Raw genomic sequence first — 21,828 nt, 5'->3', positions numbered from 1 at the left:
CGGGACTCACAAACCTTCCTCCCCACGCGTGACTCGTCCCCCTGCAGCCAGCACCATGCACGTGGCTGTCTCTGTCTATTGGCTCGGGCCGCTCATTGCCAGCTCCAGCTACACACAGCCAGGCCCAAACTTCTCACTGTAACTCCTCAGCCCTCTCCATTTCCTGCCTTCTCCAATGCCAGTGACCATGTGGGGATCGTCTCAAACACCTGTCTCCCGCCCTCACCACCTTCTGCTCCTCTGCTCATTCAGCCTCATCAAATCTCACCACCTCTTCCTCTGCAGCACAGAGACAATCAGGCACTTCATTCCTGTCCTGGAGCAACCTGCAGGGAAGCTGAAGGTAGGAGCTCAGGCTGCAGGAGGAAGAGTTTGGAGGAGGCACCGGGAGGCCAGTCTGTGTGCACATGATTGGAATGTCAGCAGCAGCTGCAGCGTCTCTGTAACTAGTTCTCTCAGTGAAGAGCCAGTTTCATTTTGGAAACATGGAATCCTCTCCTGTTCTTACCAACACAAGGTACAAGACGTGGCTCAGTGGCTAAAACATGGGAGCCAGCCCTGATCCTCTGTCGCCCTGATTCCTGTGACGTCCTCTGCTTTGGCTGCCCTGATTCCGACGTCCCTCACCTGGAGTTGATGCAAAGTGCAGATACTGAACTCGTTTCCCCTTCCTGAGACTCCAACCCCATCACTCCTCTCTTCTAATGCCGTCACCACCCCCCTCTGCCCCAGGGGATCCCACCGGAGCTTTGTGTCCGGGCTGACCTGCTCCTGCCCAGTTCTGCTGAAACCGACACATCCAAACCTGTCTCCCATCGCCCCTTTGGTTTTGCCAGTGACACTAGCCCCGACTCCGACACCTGTCTCCGAGCCGACTCCCTGCTGCCCGCAATCTAGGCATGCAGTGATTTCCCAGGCTCCTTCCCCACCTGCTCTTGTGTGTCCCCCAATGTGACGTGACTCTCTCTGGCTGTGCCCAGCCGGGAGGGGTTTCCCTGAATGCTTTGCCATGTTCACACCACTTCCACCGCGTGCCCAGAAAGGACAGACAAATTCTCCCACAATGCACTGGGAAAGAATGAACAGAGCAGCGCTAAGGCCCCTGGGACGTGCCCCAGAAGTCTCAGCACCACACGCAGTGACTGCAGCGCCAGGGCGGATGCAGCAGCTCGGCCTAGGCTCGCAGAGAGTCCAGTGTCACTTTGCAGTGTCTGTTCTCAGCCAGGCGCTCCCGGAGTACAGCTCCCCGGAGCGCACTGTGCAGTGCAGACCAACCTTACGGGAGGCTCTTCAAAGGGGAGAGAGTCTCTGTGTCCGGGACCCGTTCAGCAGCAAGCCCATTGCCGCCGATAAACAAACAGTAAATATTCGTGATTGCTCAGCCAGAGCGCCTCATCTCTGGGGCTCTGTGCATTCCACGCTGCAGGTAAAAAGAACACAGTCCCTCCCTGCTTCTGGACAGAGGGTGATTTATACAGAGAGGTTCTCCCTGTGCCTCTGCCCCTCGCATAGTGGGAGGGAGGTGCCAGTAGCAGCCAGTGAGCAGGGAGCAGATTTGCATGAAGGGGCCATTCTCCAGTTCTGGGGGTTTAAAAGAGAATCGGAGGGTCCCAGCCACAGACCCGTTTGCCTCAGGAAGCCGAGCTCATCTGGATTCCCACCATGGCCTGGGCCCCTCTGCTCCTCATGCTGCTCACTTACTGCTCAGGTGAGACACTGTTACATTCCAAAGTTTCTGAACAAATAACAGTAGATGTTTTCTTCCAAATCATGCACAGTCCTAAGGAACAGCTCTTCAGTTTGTCAGCACGGTGGGACTTCAGTAGCAGCTAACAGGTCTTGTGTGCACAGGTAATTTATAGTCATTTATTCTCATTACAGGGTCCAACTCACAGCCCACTCTGACTCAACCACCCTCAGCATCAGTATCTCCGGGAAACACTGTGAAACTCTCCTGCACTATCAGCGGTAGCATCTACCCAATAAACTGGTATCAACAGAAACCTGGGCAAGCCCTTCGTTTTGTGCTGTATGGTACCAGTAGCAGAGGCGATGGGATCCCAGATCGGTTCACTGGTTCCACCTCTGGCAATGTTGGTTATTTAACCATCACCAATGCCCAAGCAGAAGACGATGCTGATTATTACTGTGGCATGTCGTACGGCAGTGTTGGCACAGCTCACAGTGATAGAGTCAGATGGGGAACTGAGACAAAAACCTCCCTTCCCTCAGCCTGCAACTGGCACCGATGCTCTGCAGAGTCTGGTTTACAACCGAGGCAGAGGAGAACATCTTCCCTGCAGGTATGTCCAAGTGGGCTCTGGTTCCCATCCCAGTAAATGAGGGGAGGTGGGAATGTAGCTATGTTAGTGGCACCAGGGAAGAGGTATGTGCTGTCTTCACTGAAGACCACAGCAGCATAGAAGACCACGTGGGCAACAGGATGTGAAGGTCTTTGGAGCTGGCAGACAGGATGTTGTGAGCACTGAGCTGGCCAGCAGCGCACTCAGGGCATGTTCCTCCTCAGAAGCCAGAAATGAAGCCGCCAAGTGATCTTTCTTCTCACACTCAGCCCTGGGAGGTGTTATCTGAGTGTGCCCATGACCAGAGCTAGTCTGCAATTCATGCAGGGCGTGTTCTCAGCCATGGCACTCCTGGCGTCCCTCATAGGAAGCATCAGCCATGTCCAAATGCAGCATCCCCCCTGTCATATAGCAAACCAGCCCCACGGTGCATTGCAAAGTGCATGTCCATTGTGATGGGCTTCACCCCCATCACCTGCAAGGCGAGCGAAGGCGCCCAGCGAGTCACGCTCTGCACCGGGGCAGGTGAGGAGCCAGTTGGCTCCCGGGCTGAGGGGGTGGAGCTAAGCCATAAGAAGCAGACTGAGGGGGCTCAGTTGCAAGGGAGACAGCAGAGGAGGCAGGTCTCTGGCAGGGAGAAGCCCAGCGCCAGGGTTTAACTGGAGGATAAAGGGGGGAAGCAGCTCCAGGGGCAGGGTTGGCTCTTATGGGGGCAGCCCTGAGGTCGGGTTTTTGAAGCAGCCTGAGGGGGCAGGGGAGTTAGGCAGATTCATTCTCAGATGTTCATGATACGCTGGGAAGGGCTTGAACTTTGTGACTTGGCCGGAGGCACAGCACGTCCGGGCCAGAGACAAACAGGCAGTAGGGGGCCCGGGAGCTGAAGATACCAGCGATGTTGCACCTGGATGCAGGGCGCACTCCGAGGATGAGAGTGCCCCACCGCATATTGGTGCCAGAAATGGGGTTGTGGGGACCCCCCTCTGAGGAAGGGGCAGACTGCCTGGGGGGTGGGGCGGGAACAGACAGCCTCAGTCTCTGTTTCTCCTTTGGGGAACATGGAGGGTGTAGTCCCCACACTGGCAGCCCAACACGGCAGCAACAACGGTGAGACGTGCAACAGGCTCAGCAGGAACATTTCCTGTCCCACCCAGGGAAGTGGACCTCAGGGACCCAGGTAGTTGTGGGAGAAGAAAACTCTGCCAGACCAGTGCCCGTCCGGGAAAACTTAGGCCCAGGTGACAACTCAGAGGTGTTTTGAGAGTAACAACAGCAGCAGGATGGGGCAGAATCCTCCGGGCAGCTCAAGTGGTCCCGCTCCTCTCAGGGGACGTTCACGGGAGCTACCGAGCTCTGTCCAATGAGCAGGGCGCAGTCCTACGGAGCAGTAGAAGAAGCCATTGTGGACAGGCTGGGGCTGAGCCCGGAAGTAGCTGCCACCAGTTCAGGCCAGAGCCTTTCCCCCGGGTGCGCCCTGGAGGGGCAGCACAATGTTTACAAGCTCTGGTAACATGACGGCTGGAGCCTGACACAAACTCCTTAAAAGGTGATGGACTTTGCACTCTTAGAGCCATTCCCACGGATCTTGCCTACTGCAGCCCAAAATTGGGCCTGGGGTTTTTTACTAACTTCTGCTGATGAGGCTGTGGCGAGGGCAGAGGCCGACATGAAAGCTGATAACGGTGAACCACCCGACCACAGGGTTAGTTCAAGAGGACTGTTCTGAGGGAAACAAGGTGACTGAGACTCCGACTGTGGGATGGCGAGGGGGCCATATGGGGAGAGCAATATTCAGTCAATCCAGTACCTACCAGACCATAGGAGATAGAAGCATCTCAGTCATCACAGGAGAAGCCCAGGAATCAGTCAGGACCATCCCCAACGTCCAACCAGAGGATAAGGCCACTTACTCCTGTGATGTGCCTGAGGGTAGTAATGTGTCACAATGAGACGTTCAGATGGGAAACTAAGCCCCAAACCTCCCTTTCCCCGGACGCGTGGTCTGCAGACCATGAGGAGCTGAAAGCTGTAGTGAGGAAATTGTGCATTGTGCAAAGCCCCAGCTAGTGATCAGGAAATGATCAGGAACTTGCCAAAATCCATGTTAGGTGTAACATACAGGCTGAGTTAGCACATAACACCAGCACACAGGCTTCTGAGGGGGGCTGAGAACTGGGGAAGGAAGGAGCTTCACAAAGAGCGTCTGGATGTAACTATCACTCGAACAGTCCCCACAATGACCCTGTCGTAGAAGAGGCTGAGAGAGTTTCCCTTCAATATCATGCAGGAAATTAGAAACGGGGGCTGTGAATTGGCTAGGAGGCTCTATGTCCGTGAAGACGTGTCTCCCTCGGGCAGTTTGTTGTAAGAGAACTGCATGGACTGGCCGCTTTCTACCCCGCACGGAAAGCTGTAGGGAAAACACACCAGCTGTTCACTGGATCACTAGCTGGCCTCCATGCTGCCCAAGTCCCCGCGCTGCTCACAGGACAGTATGGGCTGCCACAGACCAGGACACGTATCTCCCGTCTACCCAACCCACAGGGAACTGCGCCGGTCGAACCCTGTGGTGTTAGACCCCGGGGCGATTGGGTTCAAGCGCATGGCATAGAGACAATGCTGCTAGGTTTGTTGTGGGTGTTATATGGGGCCGTCTTGTTCCCACCCAGAGAGGATTTCTAGACTCACAAAACTGAATGTCATGATGGAAAATGACCCTGATTCCCAGAAGCAACAGTCATAAAATTAAACCTCCCCCTTTGCACACGTCCATGTGCAGCTCACCACAGATCCTCTAATCACACTTGATTTGTATTGAGAGGCCTATTCCCCTGTGTAACGGCTGGTAGCTGGGGGTCATTGCAGTCATTTTATTTCATCCACAAGCCCCTGGGGGTTCATCTGGGCTCCTGGAGATGAAGCAGCTAATGCCATGGATGGCTCCGAGCCCGTCAGCTCTTTGGGGCAGGGTCTGTCAGTTGCTCTGTTTGTAATAAGAACTAACTAATGATGAATAACGATGCTGGCACTTTGCGGGCTGGAAGGAGGCTCGGCTGCACACGGGCATCTGATCACCCGCCCCAAGAGACACTTTCCTGCCAGGACCTGCCCGTTGCCCTTTATGAAATCGTGCCCGGTGATGCTGGCCATGGGGCCTTTGCCAGAGTCCTCTGCACACGCTGGCCCAAGTCCAGCCCCTGTGCTGGCCTCTGAACTCCACGTGGTCAGCAGGGATTCATGGAGCCCTATCGTTAACAAATCCCTTCTCCTCTCCTTGGCCGCACTGGTGTGTCAGCTCCAGCTGGTTGCGTTTTTTGGGCTTGGAGCCTGTTCAAAGGCAGATTAAATAATCCTCCCTGAAAATGCAAACCATGGGCCTAATCCTGCACAGCTGCAGCCGGTGGGAGATTCACCGTTGAATTCACCGGCAGCAGAGTTGGGCTCAGTTCCTTTTGTTTTATGCTCCTGCCTGGCCATAAAGACACTCTCCTCTGGACTCCCAGCGGTGATCACGATGTGGGGTGTGACCGATCACTGCTAGAAGAGAAGCAAAGGCTGTTCCCTGAAGCAAAGTGCGCTCTGTGCACGATTTCACTGTGAGGGAGGAGGCCCTGTATTGGGGACAAGCTGGGGACTGGGGTGGAATTTGCCATTGGAGCTGCCAAGCGATGTCACAGGGGAACAGTAATTCTCTCTCCTTCTTATGAAGGCCCCTCTACGTCTCTCATCCCTGTTAGATCTGAGCACCCCCTGGCTCCAGCGCCACATGAGCTCCCCTTTAACAGCCTCTTGCTCCTCTCAGAGGCAGGAGGAGGGAGGTGCTGGCAGCAGCAGCCAATGAGCAGGGAGCTGATTTGCATGAAGGGGCCGATCTCCAGCACTGGGGGTTTAAGAGAGAATCGGAGGGTCCCAGCCACAGACCCGTTTGCCTCAGGAAGCCGAGCTCTTCTGGATTCCCACCATGGCCTGGGCCCCTCTGCTCTTCACGCTGCTCACTTACTGCTCAGGTGCGATGATGGGGAGGGTTTAATACACGCTGTGGTTTAAGAAGCTCTTTTTTTTCGTTTCCCTCATTCATTACCAGTTTCTCGCTCTTTGATTCTGTTTGTGTATTCAACCCAAATATGATAATCAATTAATTCCTGTCCTCGTTCCAGGGGCCAGCTCGCAGCCCACGCTGACCCAGCTGCCTGCAGACTCAGTGTCCCCGGGAAACACCGTGAAACTCTCCTGCACTCTGAGCAGTCAGCACAGTGGCTACATTGTTGAATGGTACCAACAAAGGGATGGGCAGGCCCCTCGGTTCCTTTGGTCAGCTTCTAGCATCAAAGGGGACGGGGTCCCAGATCGATTCACTGTTTCAAGCTCCGGAGCCATTCGCTATTTAACCATCACCAACGTCCAGCCAGAGGATGAGGCCACTTATTACTGTGGTGCAGATTATAGCATTGGTAGCAGCGATGGGTAACTCACCATGACACAATCAGATGGGGAACTGAGACAAAAACCTCCCCTTCCCCCAGGCTGTGCAGAATTGGGTCCCACACTCTATGCAGAGCTTTGCCTTTTACTTTCAACAAATCAGATGATTACTGGGCACTGAGAATTCCAGCCTCCCAGTCTGAGGGAATGTCTCCTCCGGTCCCTCTTCACAGCCTTTGCAGAGGGGCAAAGCAGCTTTCACGTGTTACTTCTTTACTTGGCCTCTGCAGGCTGCACAGACAGTGCTCCCCCCTCTCAGCCCCACAGAGCTTCCTCCCAGCGTCTGAGCAGCCAGGAACCGTTCTCCCCCCTCGGTGATAAATAACAAGTAAAGGGCTCGGGGTTACAAGTAACGTGAATCCATCTCAGTTGAAGGAATGGTATCGACCGGTGTATTCAACCATATACTTGACCAAACCTTCTCCGCTCTGATTCCCTGCGATGGGCTTTCCCTTCCACACACACTGTGGGATCTCCCTGTAGACATGGAGCTTGGTCCCAGAGACCAATTAATGAACAGGATCAATCACAGCAGAGGTAGTTGTCTCTAAGCCAGCACCGTTCTCCCTCCCAAGGTCTCTCTTCAGGGTTTAGTAACAGGGAAAGCTCAGTAGGTTTGGAAATAAATGAATATCATTTAGCACCTGTTTTTAACCAGTCCCCTCTCCCAGTGTTGTGACAGGTGACACTATCACTAATAAAATGGGTATCAGTGTTGGTCTTATTTTGGCCTTTAGATGGCGATGTCTGCCCAGTGCACTGTGCGTAGCTGGTGTTGAAGAGAGAATATCCCAGGGCGTGATGGAATTGGATCTACGCTGGGTGAGTCTGTCACCCTGCACTTCTGCTGTGAACGGAAGCAGGAGAACATGCAGAGGGGGGAAGTTTTGTCCTGCACACATGGCAGGTTTGACCGTGAAGGTATTCGCTTGCTCCAGGCCTCTGCTCGTCATGCACAGCGAGCAAATGCACATACACATCCTACCGTGCCCAGCAGTGCAGTTTGTGTAAGTCTGTTAGTGAGATCACTGGCAATTGTCTACTTCAGGCACCTGATGGGACAGGGGTATTTAGCCAGCACAGAGAATCCAGGTGAAATCCCTTAATGAACAATTATTCTAATCCATCCTTGGACCATAGAGAATTAAGATCTCCTCTCTCCAGTTTAAATGAGCGACATATTTCTCAGCTCCTCTTATTTGAAAGGTATTTCCCAGATCTGTTCTTTCAGTATCGCCTGTCCCTCACTCTGACCCCTGTGTCTGGCTGGGATGTGTCTGCTCCCTGGGCATTGCCTGGGATGAAGCTTTGACTCCAGAATTTGGTCCTGCCAGGAATGGGTCTGATCCTGGCCACTTAGGCCCAGATCCAGCTGGGGGCTGAGCGCTCCTGGGAGGAGCACAGCACTCCCAGGTCCCACTGCAGTCACTGGGAGTGGAGAGTGCCCTGCAACTGGTAGAACTGGGCCAGGCCAGAGCACATCACATCATAATCCCTGCTGGGATGTGTCTTTGTGGCCTACACTCCTGCACGCTGCAGTTGTCCATGACTCGGTGCGTGTGCACACGAATGACGAGACGGGGGCCTGGCTCTCCATCTCCTTCCATAGCAGGGAGGTGTGTGTGCAGCGTTGGGAATTACAGCTGCAAAGCAGGTGCACAAATGCAAGGCCAAAAATGCAGGTGGAGTTCAGGTCCCAGCTTTTGGAAAGTCAGGTCCCAGGTGTATGGGCTGTTCCTCATTCCTGGTCTCCTCAGGGGCACTGGGTCAGGTGCTGAAGAGAGTGATGAGGAAAATGCTCTTTATTGGGGGGAAGCTGCTGTTTGGTGTCATGCCAACCTGTGTACAAGGCCCCCAGTCACTCAGTGGGGGGGATTATTAACACATGACATCATGATAATTGTAACAGAAACCCGGGATGTCTCCTGCTCGGCTCCAGGGGCCTCTCTCAGACCCAGGAGCTCCCCACACGCATTGAGCATCTATTTGTGTGAGGGGAAAGAGACACTCCAGGGCTCCAGCTCATTCCTCTGTCAGGGCAATCGGTCACCAGCCTCCACTGAAACAGCTGCCAACCAGGCCAAATTCTTCTCTCAGGGGATTTCACTGGGGCTCTGTGCAGGGCCCCTGCTCCCTGTGGGTAGACTCAGCCCAGGGCCCTGGAGCAGAGCAGGTGGGGCCCATCCAGCCAATCAAAGAGGGCGGGGCTACAGCTGGGCCTATAAAGGGCTGAGACTGGGTCAGGAGCTGAGACAGGCTGTGCTGGGGGGGAGGGAAAGTCACTGTGGAGTAGAGCTTGTGCCTGTGGTGGGTCTCTGGAGAAAGGGGGCCCAGGCTCAGAGAAGCAGCCCTGGGGTGGCTGCTCCTGGAAGGGAGCAGAGCTGAGTGAAGTGAGGAAGCTGCTAGGAACAGGAGAGCCAGAGACCCTGGCAGGGGGGCCCTGTGGCTAGGGAGTGAGTTAAAAGACTGTTTGTTTGCTAATTTCTGCTCAGGAAAATAACCCTCCTTGCCAAGGGCTGGGTGTGGCAGCACCTGCTCTGGAGCTTGGGGAGTAGCCTGGCCCCATGACAGGTTCCCTGGGAGTAAGGGAGAGAATTGTGTCCCTGGGGCTCCTGTATCTGACAGGGATTCTAAATGGAACTTTACCAAGAACTTCCTGGGCGCCCAGGCGCTAGGTGGTGCCTCAGCACCAGAGGGTGGAATTCCTACTGCACTTTGCTTTGCCAGGGCTGGAGTCTGACAAATTGCTTCTAAAGCAAGACAAGCAGAAGTTGAAATACCCCCTCTGTGCATGGCTGGTCTGGAAGGGCAGGTGGCCTTTGCCAGCATAGAGATGGGGCTTTTCTGAGCTAGTCAGAGAGCTCTTCTCAGTTTCACAGAAGAAAAATCTGTGTTTGTTGAGCTCTCACCACAATATAACCCCACAGTAACTTTTCCTTCTCACACTCACAAGCCCTGTGTAACAGGCTGCTGTGAAAACCCAGAGCTGTGAGCCACTGTTAGCCAAGAGCGAGCTTTGCTGGAGATTAGACTGTGCATCAGCTCCCTCCCACCCCAGTCTCTCTTCCTCACCAGTAAACTCCTCCCGGCTCTCCCAGCCCAAACCTCACTGAGCAGGTAACGCTCGGACAGTGAAGGGCCACCCCAGAGCTCCTCAGAGATCTATCTCTGCAATGCAGAGCCTCTGCCACTGTATAGTCACAGAAGATATCAAGTTTGCTGCTCTTTTAAAGAGTCAGTACATCCCAGCTTATTCATTTAACTGGGGTAAATACACCCTTCCCTTCAAACACAGCCCTGAATTTTGTTACAGTAAAAGTAACCAAGTTTATTAAACAAATACCAGATAGAAGGAATAAAGGCAAAAAGGGTCACAAACAAATGTAAAAATACACTTTCTGGTGGCTAAGACCTCACTTAATAAGCCCCTGTCTTTGTTCAAGGTAGTTTCCTCCCCAGTCTTCCCTTCCCCAGCAATGGCTGGCTAGCTCTCAGCTGGGATCCCCATGGAGCCATGGGGCTGGTTTTCCTTGTCTCCTCAGGTGAAGGGTAACTTAGGCATTTGCTTCCCCTCTCTGTATAGTCCAATGAACCTTTGACATGTGTCCTTCTGACATGTATCCTCGATAAAGTTCCTGTTCCCTGCTGGGTATTGACACTGCTCCAACTGATGTAGGCTGCATGCTGCCCCCCCACCCCCACTAGTGACTTTTACAATGCAAAGTGTCTCTTCCTGCAAACCTCTGATACAAATGACTAGCCCCTTGAATCTGAGCACACCTGGTGTGAGGTGTCGCCTCTTTCCTTGTCTGGAGAAAACCTGTTTATCAACCACTCCTGCAATGCCTGGTTTAAGCACCTTATAGTCACAGGCTTTAAAGCATAATATCAGTGAGTATCCATAATACATAAATCTTTGTCCCACTGAACTGAACAGCAGTTTTATCATTTCTTTCAATGGGACCAGGATTTGACTCCTGCAGTGCAGTGTTCCTGCAGCAATGAGATTCAGTTATAATCCTAAAGGAAGCATTCCAAAATCCAGTTCCCAGATACATGAGTGAGTGCAGGAAGTTTGTGTCTATTAAATACCAGCTCATTCAGCAGTGAAAACCCAGTGAGGCTCAGAGCCTGCACAGCTGGGTGTTAGATCCCGGAGCCCAGGCATTGCACACACAAGCAGAGCCAGGGTAGGAAAGGGACGGATCTGGCCATGTTACAAACAGCCCCAGTAGGAAAAGTTGAGCCTGCAAAATGAGCAGGTGAAACAAGACACAGAAGCCACACTGAGAGCAGCCGAGTAGGAAAGACCCCACCGCTCACCCCAGTCCTGCTGTACGTGTTTCTGAGGAATCACAGGGGTTCCCCAGTCCTAGCTATTCCCAAATGTAAATATTAGCCGAGGGAGTGAGTTGGAGGGACACAATAACACGCAGCCACACTCACAAATGGCAAACTGGGGCTGTATGTAGCTGGGACCTGTAATGAATCTCTCCTTAAACTCCAGAGACTGGAGAGAATTCAGTGGGGTGTGAGAAGCAGCTGGATTTTCCCCAGGTGCTGTAGGGCAGTGTAGCAACATGGTGCAGCTGTGACTCTGGGCACAAGAGGGCGCTGTCTCCCTGCACTTGTGAACTGTTGGTAATGAAATACAGTAAGTGTTTAACACACATTTACCTTCAGTCAGTGGTGAGCTGGAGCAGGTTGCCACAGGTTCTCAAGAACCGGTTGCTAAAATTAGACCTCCGTGGAGAACCAGTTGTTAAAGGGCCAGAGGGTGGGCAAAGAACTCCGGTCCGTGGGCTGGACCATCCTGTTGCTCCCAGGATTCCCAGCTGGGGAGGCTGAGGCTCCCCTGGCCCTTCCCCTGCTTCCCCCCAGCTGCAGCGTGGCCAGCCACCGGCACCAGCTGGGCAGCTCAGCTGAGCTCTGGAGTCGTCCTGCTGCCACTTTTTGAATGGCCCAGCAAGGTGGGGGCGGGGGCTGCTGCAAACTCCAGGGCTGGCCAGAGGGGAAGGGAGGGGAGGGGGCAAGTGGGGCAGTTGGCCCAGGCCCTTTAAGGGCCTCCGGCCCCACGACGATCTCTCCCTGGCCCCTCTCCCGCTCCCCCCCTTAAATCAGAACTTTTTATAGGGAACCGGTTGTTAAGATTTTGGCAGCTCATCACTGCCTTCAGTGGCATGTGCAGCAGGCTGTGGTGATCAGAGAGCTGCATCTGTTCAAACCCCTCCTGCAGACACACTGGGTGGGGGAAGGATGAGACAGAGGGTTGATGGAATGCAGATGTACTGACTTACGTTGTAGATTTATGAACTGCTTCTCAGTGTAACAGTGGGATTTTTATATACACGTAAACCCAGACAAGTCTGGAAACAACCGTTCCATCAGCATGTCAAGAATCGGCCCCCTAGGAAGGGGTGAGCCTGTTGAATGATCAAATTAAACAAGGCACAAGGGTGTTAACTTGACCCCTCAGCCAGTACAAAGCTGCTGAGTGTGGGGGTATGAACCACACAGACCAGAGTTCAGATTGCCTTAGATCCATGGGGAAAAGCCCCTTACAAATATCAAAGGCAGCACCTGGTGTCTGGGGCTGAGAGGAGCCTTTCACATATGAAGGAAACATGGTTCAGTTTCTTTTGCTATAAGAAGATCCAGGCCACCTTAAGAAAGCACGAGCCTGTGAATGGTTGTGTTAACGGAGACCAAAGCCTCACCAAGACCCATTGAGTAGAGAGAATCCCTTCCCCTGCATTCCCCCTCCTCCCCAGAACCCTGCCCTGTACTTGTCTGGTGAGTTACAGTGGGTTCCTGAGTGCACGATGTCTCTAGATATAAAATATTAACACACAAGGGGAGTCTGAAGACGGCCATATTGTTAAGGCTAAACCTGAGCTTTATGCAGCTGGGACCTGTAATGAATCTCTCCTTAAACTCCAGAGACTGGAGAGAATAAAATGTGAGTTACACCTGGATTTTCCCCATTTACTCTTCCGCATGTGGTTCAGTTCTGACTGGGCTCCTGGGGGTGCTGTCATGCTGCACTTGTGCTGTCAATAGTTTCTAGGGCATAAAGTAACAGTTTAACACGCATGTGTCTTCATGAGTCTGGTGCACAGACCGTGCTGTTTGAACAGCTGTGTCCTTTCAGATCCCTCATTCAGACCGAGTGGTGGGGGAGGAGGAGAGACAGCAGATCCGATGCACTGGATTGTACTGATTTACTTTGTACATTCATGAACCGTTTCTCAGCGTAATTGCTGGGTATGTATTTGCAAAGTGTTTTTTTAATTACATTTAAATTAACTGATATTACATTTAATGCTGAACATCTCTGCAAAATGTTGCCCAGGAATGTCCATCAGAGGTGGCTGCATCACTGTGATTATTACGTATCTGTATTTCTGTGGCCCGTGGGAGGACGGGTCCTGGCCCAGGTCCCCGTTGTGCTGGGCTCTGTACAGACACAGAACACAGAGATGGTCCCCGCTAAGGCGCGAACAATCTCAGTATGAGACAAGAGACAACAGGGGGCGACAGGCCGGCCTGTGGGTGGCGGAAGGCAGCAATGAGACAATCCTGGCAGCGGGATGGGAAGGGTCTCACACTCATGGCCTCACTGCTGGCAATTTGTTTGTAGGCATCACAGCAAAGGAGAGCTGGAGGGAGGGTGGCAGGGGGGGAATGAGTTAGTTCTGGGGGGTGTTTCCAGGGTGCGTGTCCATGCGTGAGGGGCAGCATGGGGGAAGCTGGCCCAGCTGCACTGCAGTAGTGGCGGCAGTGACCCCTCTCCAGGTGCATGTGATAGAAAATATCTGTGTACCCAGAGATGCAAAGGTCGTCCATTGTTCTCTACACGTAAGACGTGCTGCACTAACGTTACGCTAACGACTCCTCCCAGCAGCCCCGTAATGGCTGTTCAGAGTAAAGGCCAAATTCAGAGCTGAGCACCCCTAGCTGTACCCACATAGAACTGACATCTCCTTCCGCCCGCCCGCTGGGTTTGGCCCAGTGAGGCCGACTCCACGGGAATGATCCAGGTTTGTTTCTCTCTCACTGCGAGGGGCCAGGCGGACAGGGGTGTTGCTAGACAAGCCAGGGACAAGGGGCCACAGGGAGGTGCTGTAGCATCACCCTCCATTCAGTGTGGATCACGCTTCCCCGTCTGTCCAGAACATAGCGCAGATACCAAGGACAGGACTTAGGACCTGATTTGTAAAGGGATTTAGACACCTAAAGATGTCACTTGCCACCTTTAAAAATCTGCCCCTTAGTCCTTTGGCTCAAGGTATAGAGGCTCCTGCTTTAGCTGTAGAGTTCTCCTGTTTCATCCCTGGGGATAATCTAGCTGACAGTCGTTGCAGAGTGTTTGGCACCATGTGATATTTATGTTGGGATCCAGGCAGACAGGCTGTAGGCAGCAGCTGCAACTAAGAAATTATTTAGTCAGAGAGACAAAGTAGTGACCAGATTTATTCTGCTACTTGCTCAACTTGTAAAAATGTGATTCCCCCATAACTAAATAAATACTTCTCCCAAATCTAGTATGTAGTTAGAGAGAGCTTGTCAGCCTGTGTGATAGCACCATCCAGGTGTGTTAAATATTATTCAAGGAGTAGGTTACAGTATCGCCCTTTGTATTAAAATCAATAATAGCAAAAACCTGTTTCAATTTGAACTTGAAATAATACTGAAAGAGTACAATTGTATGGGGGAAACTTTCTTTAAAAAAACCTCTCATTTAAAATAAAGCCTAAATTTGAGGTTAAATTTGACTTGTGAGCAGCCAATGCACAGGGAGCGGATTTGCACAAAAGGGCCGTTCTTTCTTTCTTCTGTCATATGGGACTTTAGAGAGCGATTCTGCCTGGCCAATCTTCAGGGCTCAGCTTCAGTATGAGATACTGCCAGCATCAGGCAGATTTGCATGAAGGGGCCGTTCTCCAGTGCTGGGGGTTTAAGAGAGAATCGGAGGGTCCCAGCCACAGACCCGTTTGCCTCAGGAAGCCGAGCTCGTCTGGATTCCCACCATGGCCTGGGCCCCTCTGCTCCTAACGCTGCTCACTTACTGCTCGGGTGAGGGAATTGTTTGCTTTAGTGGCAAAAATATGAAGGGAACTTGCAGGTGAGGAGGTTTGTCTGTGAGAATCCGGAGTCCTTGTGCTGAGTGTGTTTGTAATGTTGATTTCAGGGGTGAGTTCGCAGCCTGTGGTGACTCAGGAGCCCTCAATGTCGGTGACCCCAGGAGGGACTGTCACTCTGTCCTGCAGCCTGAGCACTGGAGCCATCACCACCGGCAGCTATCCAGCCTGGTTCCAGCAGAAACCAGGCTCTGCTCCTCGGACACTTATATACAGCACCAATACCAGACCCTCTGGGATCCCTGCCCGGTTCTCTGGGTCCATATCCAGTAACAACGCTGCCCTCACCATCACCGGTGTCCAGGCAGAGGATGAGGCTGACTATTACTGTATTGTTTGGGCTAGTAGTGCGAATCACAGTGATCCAGCCAGATGGGGAACTGAGACAAAAACCTCCCTATTCTTCATGGCCTGCTGCAACGTGGGCTCTGCACTGGCTGCCCAGTTTGGTTCTTGCCGGCAATAGATGAGACACTGATTGCTCCTCCTTACGAATTTCAACCCCGCTTGCTGTCAGCAGGGGGCGCTGCTCCACGGACTCCCCATTCACTCTGTCTGGGGGAGATGTTAGCCGCACTGGGTCTCTGCAAAGGGAGCAGCTTTTCCTGCCTTATAGATCCCTGTGCTACGAGCCCACCACAGCCTGGTTCAAACTGGGACCAGACAGCCACATGCTCCTTGGGTAAAGAGACACGTCTCCCCTAACGCAGTTCTCCTGTGTTACCTCACCTGCTGGGCAACACCCTAAATGGCCTGGAACTAAAGAGAAATGTAGGAAAGACCTTTCAGATCCTTTAGTCCATTCCAGTTGCCAGGGCTGGATGAAGTGTCCAGACACAGGGTATAGCAGATAATAGATTATATCAAAATCCCTCCTCCCTAGAACTTCCTCCCTGCCCCCATCCCAGCTGCTTTGCAGCTTCCCCGGTCCCCTCCAGAAGTTCATTGGTGCCTCCATGGCCCCTGCTCCTCCTGGCCCCTGCAGCCCAGCAAGCCACTGGCCAGTGCAATGTTTCCGAGCTCTGGTAACACGATGGCTGGAGCCTGACACAAACTCCTTAGACAAGGCTGTGACACTCTGTGCCCCAAAGCGACACCCCGGCACACACCCCCATTCACCCCGGTGATATAATGATGATGTGTTTAGTACAAAGTATGCCTAGTGAGGCATCATTCTAAAAGGCTTAATCTGTTGAACATGGATATCCCGTTAAGATGTATGTGCTAGCAATAGGGTTGCCAGGCGTCTGGTTTTTGACCAGAACGCCCAGTCGAAAAATGACCTTGGCGGTTCTGGTCAGCACCACTGGCGGGGCCATTAAAAGTCCAGTTGGTGCCACAGGCAGGCTCCCTGCCCGGCTCCACGCGGCTCCTGAGAAGCAGCGACATCTCCCTCTGGCTCCTAGGTGGAGGGATGGCCACAGAGGCTCTGCGTGCTGCCCCCACCTCCAGTGCCAGCTCAACAGCTCCCACTGGCCAATGCGAGTTCAGGGGGCACTGGCAGTGCCTGCAGACAAGGGCAGCAAACAGAGCCACGTGGCTGGGCCTCTGTCTAGGAGCTAGAGGGAGATGTCTCTACTTCCCAGGAGCCACCTGAGGTAAGTGCCATCTGGAGCCCGCTCCCCATACCTGCTCCCATGTCCCAACTCCCTGCCCCGTCCCTGAGCCCCCTCCTGCACTCCAAACCCCAGCCGCACCCCAGAGCCCACAGCCTGAACTGGAGCCCTCACCCCCTCTCACACCACAAGCCCCTGCTCCAGCCCCAAAATAAGCAAGTGAATTAGGGTGAGGGTGAGTGAGCGATGGAGGGATGGGGGATGGAGTGAGCGTGGGCGGCACTTGGAGAAGGGGTGATGTAGGGGGCTGGGCAAGGGTGTTCGGTTTTCTGGAAATAGAAAGTTGCCCCCCCCTTCAACTATCATTGTATGTGAAGTTATGAAGTTTGCTGTGTATGTGCTACGGAAACATGTGCAGCTGGGAACACCCACAGGCAGCCTTTCAGGTACAACACTAAAAAGGCCAAACAACATTGGTGGCCTATTGAGGAAATACACACCCACAAGGATTACCCCAGAAACTGAGTACAACAGAAACCTCTCTGAGACAGCACTACTATACAATGGGGACGGTTTGACCTAGATCACAGCAAAAGAACTTTCCAGCAAATTGGAAGAAGATATAAAAGGGGGAAGTGACATCACGACTGGACTCTCTCTCTCTCCACAACAAAGCCCCTGGAAGCACCTTAGGAACAAAGACTGAACTGGTGAAGGAGGGTCCCAGGCAGGGAAGAAGGACGCTTGAGGGACTGTTTATACCATCAGTGAGACACCGCTTGATACAAATCCTACCGACTGTATAAGACTTAGATTGGGATTTTGTTTATTTGCTAAGTAATCTACTTTGGTCGGTTTGCTATCACTTATAACCAGTTAACAAAGGTTTTGTGCATATTCCTCTTCACATGAAGGGAGAGGTAAATTGAGTAACTGTAATAAATTCATGCTGGTCGGGTTTTTGACCAGGGCAGGACAGTAGAGCTGTGGGGTCCTAGGCTGGGGAGCTGAGGATATTTTGGCTGGAGCCTCCTCTGTTGCTGGTTCATGCAGTGGCTGGCCAGAGCGTTCATGAACAGAGCTGGGTGTGGTCCCTGCCTGTGGAGGCTGATGTGAGTGCAAGCTTGGAGGGCTTTGCAGCTTATCACAATGTCACAGTGTGAAGGGATCCTAGATTGGTGAGACACAGGGATCAGTTGTACCCCAGTTCTACGTGGCACCCAGGGGGAACCCATCACGAAGGTCGTGAAGCTTGTAATCTTAGAACCATTCCTATGCGTCTTGCCTACTGAAGCCCAAAGCTGGGTCTGGAGGTTTTGACCGACTTCTACTGATGAGGTCCTGGTGAGGGTGGAGGCCGATATGGAAGCTAATAATGCTGAACCACCCGACCAAAGGGTTAGTTCAAGAGAACTGTTCTGAGGGAAGCAAGGTGACCGAGACCCCAGCTGTAGCATGGCGAGGGGGCCATATGGAGAGAGAAATTCTTAGGCAAACTGGTAGCTAACAGACTAGAGGAGGTAGCAGCATCTCAGTTATCACAGGACAAATGCCCGGGAATCAGTCAGGAGAACATGGATAGTGTTTCCAGTGAGGTCAGACGGGTTGGCTAAGAAAGGACTGTCCACCCATGGGATGCGGGTATTTGCATTGCAACCGCAGCCAAGTCTGTGGCTTGGGATGTTCCCTTGGTAGGGGGCCCACTCCATTGGTAACGTGGCTGGCCGTGAAATGAGAGGACTGATTGACTCCAGGTGTGGGCAGGCGCTGGTTCGCGGGAGCAGACTCCCAGCAGTCAGGCTAGGTTGGCATTTGTTGGTGCGTATTTCATGTGCACATGGAGTGACAGGAGTGTACCCAGCAGTGGAGCTAGACATAGAAATACAAGGTGAAGTGAACAAGCTGAGGGTCAGCCTAGTAAGAGATCTCTCCTGGCCTGTAACTGTAGGCAGAGACTGGCCTAATGCGATGTCCCAACCCCGTTACAAGACGGGTGCTGCTTGGATGAGCTGCCCCTAGGACAACGCTCACTTGAAGATGGGCTCTTGGGCCAGGGGTCCAGAGGCAAGGCCGAGGTGCATGGACTGGACACCCTGAGGCAGTAGATCAAGACAGTTGGGCAAGAGATGCCAAGTCAACTACAGGCCTTGGAAACACAGTTACAGAAGGCAAACCAAGTGCTGGGGTAGTTGAAAGCCTCATTACACACAATAATAGTGGAGGCTGCTAAACAAACACGAGAACTGATTTGGACAAAAACGACTCTTGGCAGAAACTCGAGCAGGAACTAGCTGCACTGTTCAACTCTCCTGCACCATCAGCAGTGGGTACCCGATCACACATGCCACCTGGTGCCAGCCAAAAATTGGAAATGGTTGAAAATATCTTCTGTGGTTCAAATCCAGTGCTGCCAAGCACCAGGGCACTGGAGTCCCCAGTGGCTTCTCCGGTTCCAAAGATGTGGCTAATACAACCATCAACCCAACCATCACCGATGACCAAGCAGACAATGAGGCTGGTTATTACTGTGTCACATGGAGTGGGGTGCTGCACAGTGATGCAGATGGAGAACTGACAAAACCCTTGTGTTCCAGCAGCCTGTATTGTGCTTGACTCCAGTGTGTGTGTGTCTGCATGCAACAATCTTTCTTGTTCATGTGTTGTGGTTTAACTAGGCACATTCCAGACACCAGTGAGGGGCACTACTAAGGATTATCAGGGTCTGCACATTTAAGGCCAAATCTTGGGCCCAGTGTCCTGAAGGGCATTTGTCATTTATTGTCCATGGGACGAGGATGAAACCCTTTATGAAACCTGACTGTCATACCTTGATCCAGTGATAATCCCAAAGAAAACACTCCAGTGTCCCGTTCCTAAGCACATGCCATGAGAGGATGGAGTCCTGTCCCTTAAATACCAGCTCACCCTGCAGTGCCAACCCAGTGAGATTCAGATCCCGACCAGCTGGGTGTTAGATCGCAGAGCCCAGGCATTTCACACACAAAAAGCCAGGGCAGGAAAAGAACAGCCCCTGGGCCTGATAAGAACAGCCCCATTGCCAAAGCTGAATCTGCAAAATGATCAAGCCACACAACACAGAGAAGCTACATTGAGAGCAACTGAATAGTAGAGACCCCCAGCACTTTCACTCCTCAGTCCTGCTAGCCACGTATCTGACACGTCACCGGGTGTTTCCAAGTCCGGGCGATCTCTGCATGTGAAATAGTAGCATGGGAGGTGCATTGGAGGGACATATTAACACACAGCCACATTCCCAAGACAAACTGGGCTGTCTGTAGCTGGGAACCACAATGAATCTCTCCTTAAACTCCAGAGATGGAAAGAAAAAATTGGGATTTGGGAGGTACTTGGATTTTCCCATCTACTCTTCTGCAGCTCAGTGTCGGGGATCGGTTATGACTGGGCACCAGATGGTGATGTAGCCCTGTATTTGGCCCCCTTCTATTTGAAGTGTTCAAGCCCCATCTTATTGGGATCTACATAATATTAGCCCAAAACACAAATGGGAGAAGGCTGAAAAGAACACAGGACTCAAAGGGGCTTAGCAGAAAGTAACTAGCCAGCAGTGACCAACAGGAGGAAGGACACGCTCAGATCAGGAGGTGTTTGCAGTGGGGAGGCAGAGAACGCTAATGAGAACCCCCCTGGTTCACATAAACTCTACAGCAGCAGCCAGTGAGCAGGGAGATGATTTGCATGAAGGGGCCGTTCTCCAGATCTGGGGGTTTAAGAGAGAATCAGAGGGTCGCAGCCACAGACCCGTTTGCCTCAGGAAGCCGAGCTCGTCTGGATTCGCCACCATGGCCTGGGCCCCTCTGCTCCTCACGCTGCTCACGTACTGCTCGGGTGAGGGAATTGTTTGATTTAGTGGCAAAAATATAAAGGGCACTTGCAGGTGAGGAGGTTTGTCTGTGAGGATCCGGAGGCCTTGTGCTGAGTTTGTTTGTAATGTTGATTTCAGGGGTCAGTTCCCGTGGGCCAGTCTCGGTGCTCAGGTACTGCAGTGATGGGTGCAGCATACGAACCTCAATAGAAAAGTTCATCTGCTGGCTGCAGAGTCAGTGTCCTGCTGCGGGGAAGGCCGGGGCTGTCCTAGCCGAAGCAGGAGTGTTGTTGGCTGTGTCCCAAAGCTCCCCCTGCTCTCCATGGAGAGACAGGAGTGTGCCCAGTAGTGGAGCTAGACACTGAATGACAAGGTCAGATGAACAAGCGCAGGGTCAGTTACTCAGAGACCTCCCCTGGCCTGTAATTCTAGGCAGAGACTGGCCTAATGTGATGTCCCAGCCCTGTTACAAGATGGATACAGTTTGGACGAACTGACCATAGGACGAGCCTCACTTGGACACGGGCTCTTGGGCCAGGGCTCAGAGGCAAGGCCGAGGTGCGTGGACTGGACAGCCTGGGGCAGTGGGCCCAGAGAGTTGGGCAAACACCACCAAGTCGACTACAGGCCCTGGAGACACAGTTACAGGAGGCAAACCGAGCGCTGGGGGAGGTGAAAGCCTCATGACAGAGGAGCTTGTAAAGTCAAATTGAGAACTGATTTGCACAAGATGAGACCTGGAACGAAAAGGACTGTTGGCAGCAACTCAAGTGGGAACTAGCTGCACTGTTCAACTCTCCTGCACCATCAGCAGTGGGTACCCGATTCCACATGCCACCTGGCACCAGCCAAAAATGGAAATACTCCAAAATATCTTCTGTGGTACAAATCCAATGCTGCCAAGCACCAGGGCACTGGGGTCCCCAGTCGCTTCTCCGGTTCCAAAGATGCGGCTAATACAACCATCAACCCAACCATCACCGATGTCACTGTGGCCCAGGGAGTGGGGTGCTGCACAGTGATGTAGACAGATGGAGAACTGACAAAACCCTTGTGTCCCAGCAGCTTGTACGGTGCCTGGCTCCAGTCTATGTGTGTCTGGGCGCGACGCTCCTCTGCGCTGATGTGTTGGGCATGTGATTAACTAGGCACATTCCAGTCACCAGTGAGGGGCACTGCTAAGGAATATCAGGGTCTGCACATTTAAGTCCAAATCTTGGGCCCCGTGACCCAATGGGAATTTGTCATTTATTGTCCATGGGATGAGGATGAAAACCTTTATGGAACCTGACTGTGGTACCTAGATCCAGTGATAATCCCAAAGGAAACACTCCAGTGTCCCGTTCCCAAGCACATGCTGTGAGAGGAGGGAGTCCTGTCCCTTAAATACCAGCTCACCCTGCAGTGCAAACCCAGTGAGATTCAGAACCCGACCAGCTGGGTGTTAGATCACAGAGCCCAGGCATTTCACACTCACAAAGCCAGGGCAGGAAAAGAACAGCCCC

The 21,828-nt window shown here is 52.7% G+C and overlaps 2 protein-coding genes and 2 gene segments (V, D, J or C); all 4 read left to right on the top strand.

Annotated features, from left to right (window-relative positions):
• LOC123351200 (immunoglobulin lambda-1 light chain-like) overlaps positions 1 to 21,828 on the top strand; it is a 624,702-nt gene that overhangs the window by 135,781 nt on the left and 467,093 nt on the right. The gene's annotated exons all lie outside the window — the stretch shown is intronic.
• LOC123351197 (immunoglobulin lambda-1 light chain-like) overlaps positions 1 to 21,828 on the top strand; it is a 668,923-nt gene that overhangs the window by 186,849 nt on the left and 460,246 nt on the right. The window lies entirely within an intron of this gene.
• LOC123351198 overlaps positions 1 to 21,828 on the top strand; it is a 576,764-nt gene that overhangs the window by 120,599 nt on the left and 434,337 nt on the right.
• Positions 14,751 to 15,419, top strand: LOC123351203. The segment is given in 2 exon segments: positions 14,751 to 14,858; positions 14,974 to 15,419. Coding segments are annotated over 2 exon segments (462 nt in total).

Source organism: Mauremys mutica, chromosome 16 (assembly GCF_020497125.1).
Source record: "Mauremys mutica isolate MM-2020 ecotype Southern chromosome 16, ASM2049712v1, whole genome shotgun sequence".
NCBI lineage: Eukaryota > Metazoa > Chordata > Testudines > Geoemydidae > Mauremys > Mauremys mutica.
This window is presented reverse-complemented; position numbering and strand designations above follow the sequence as displayed.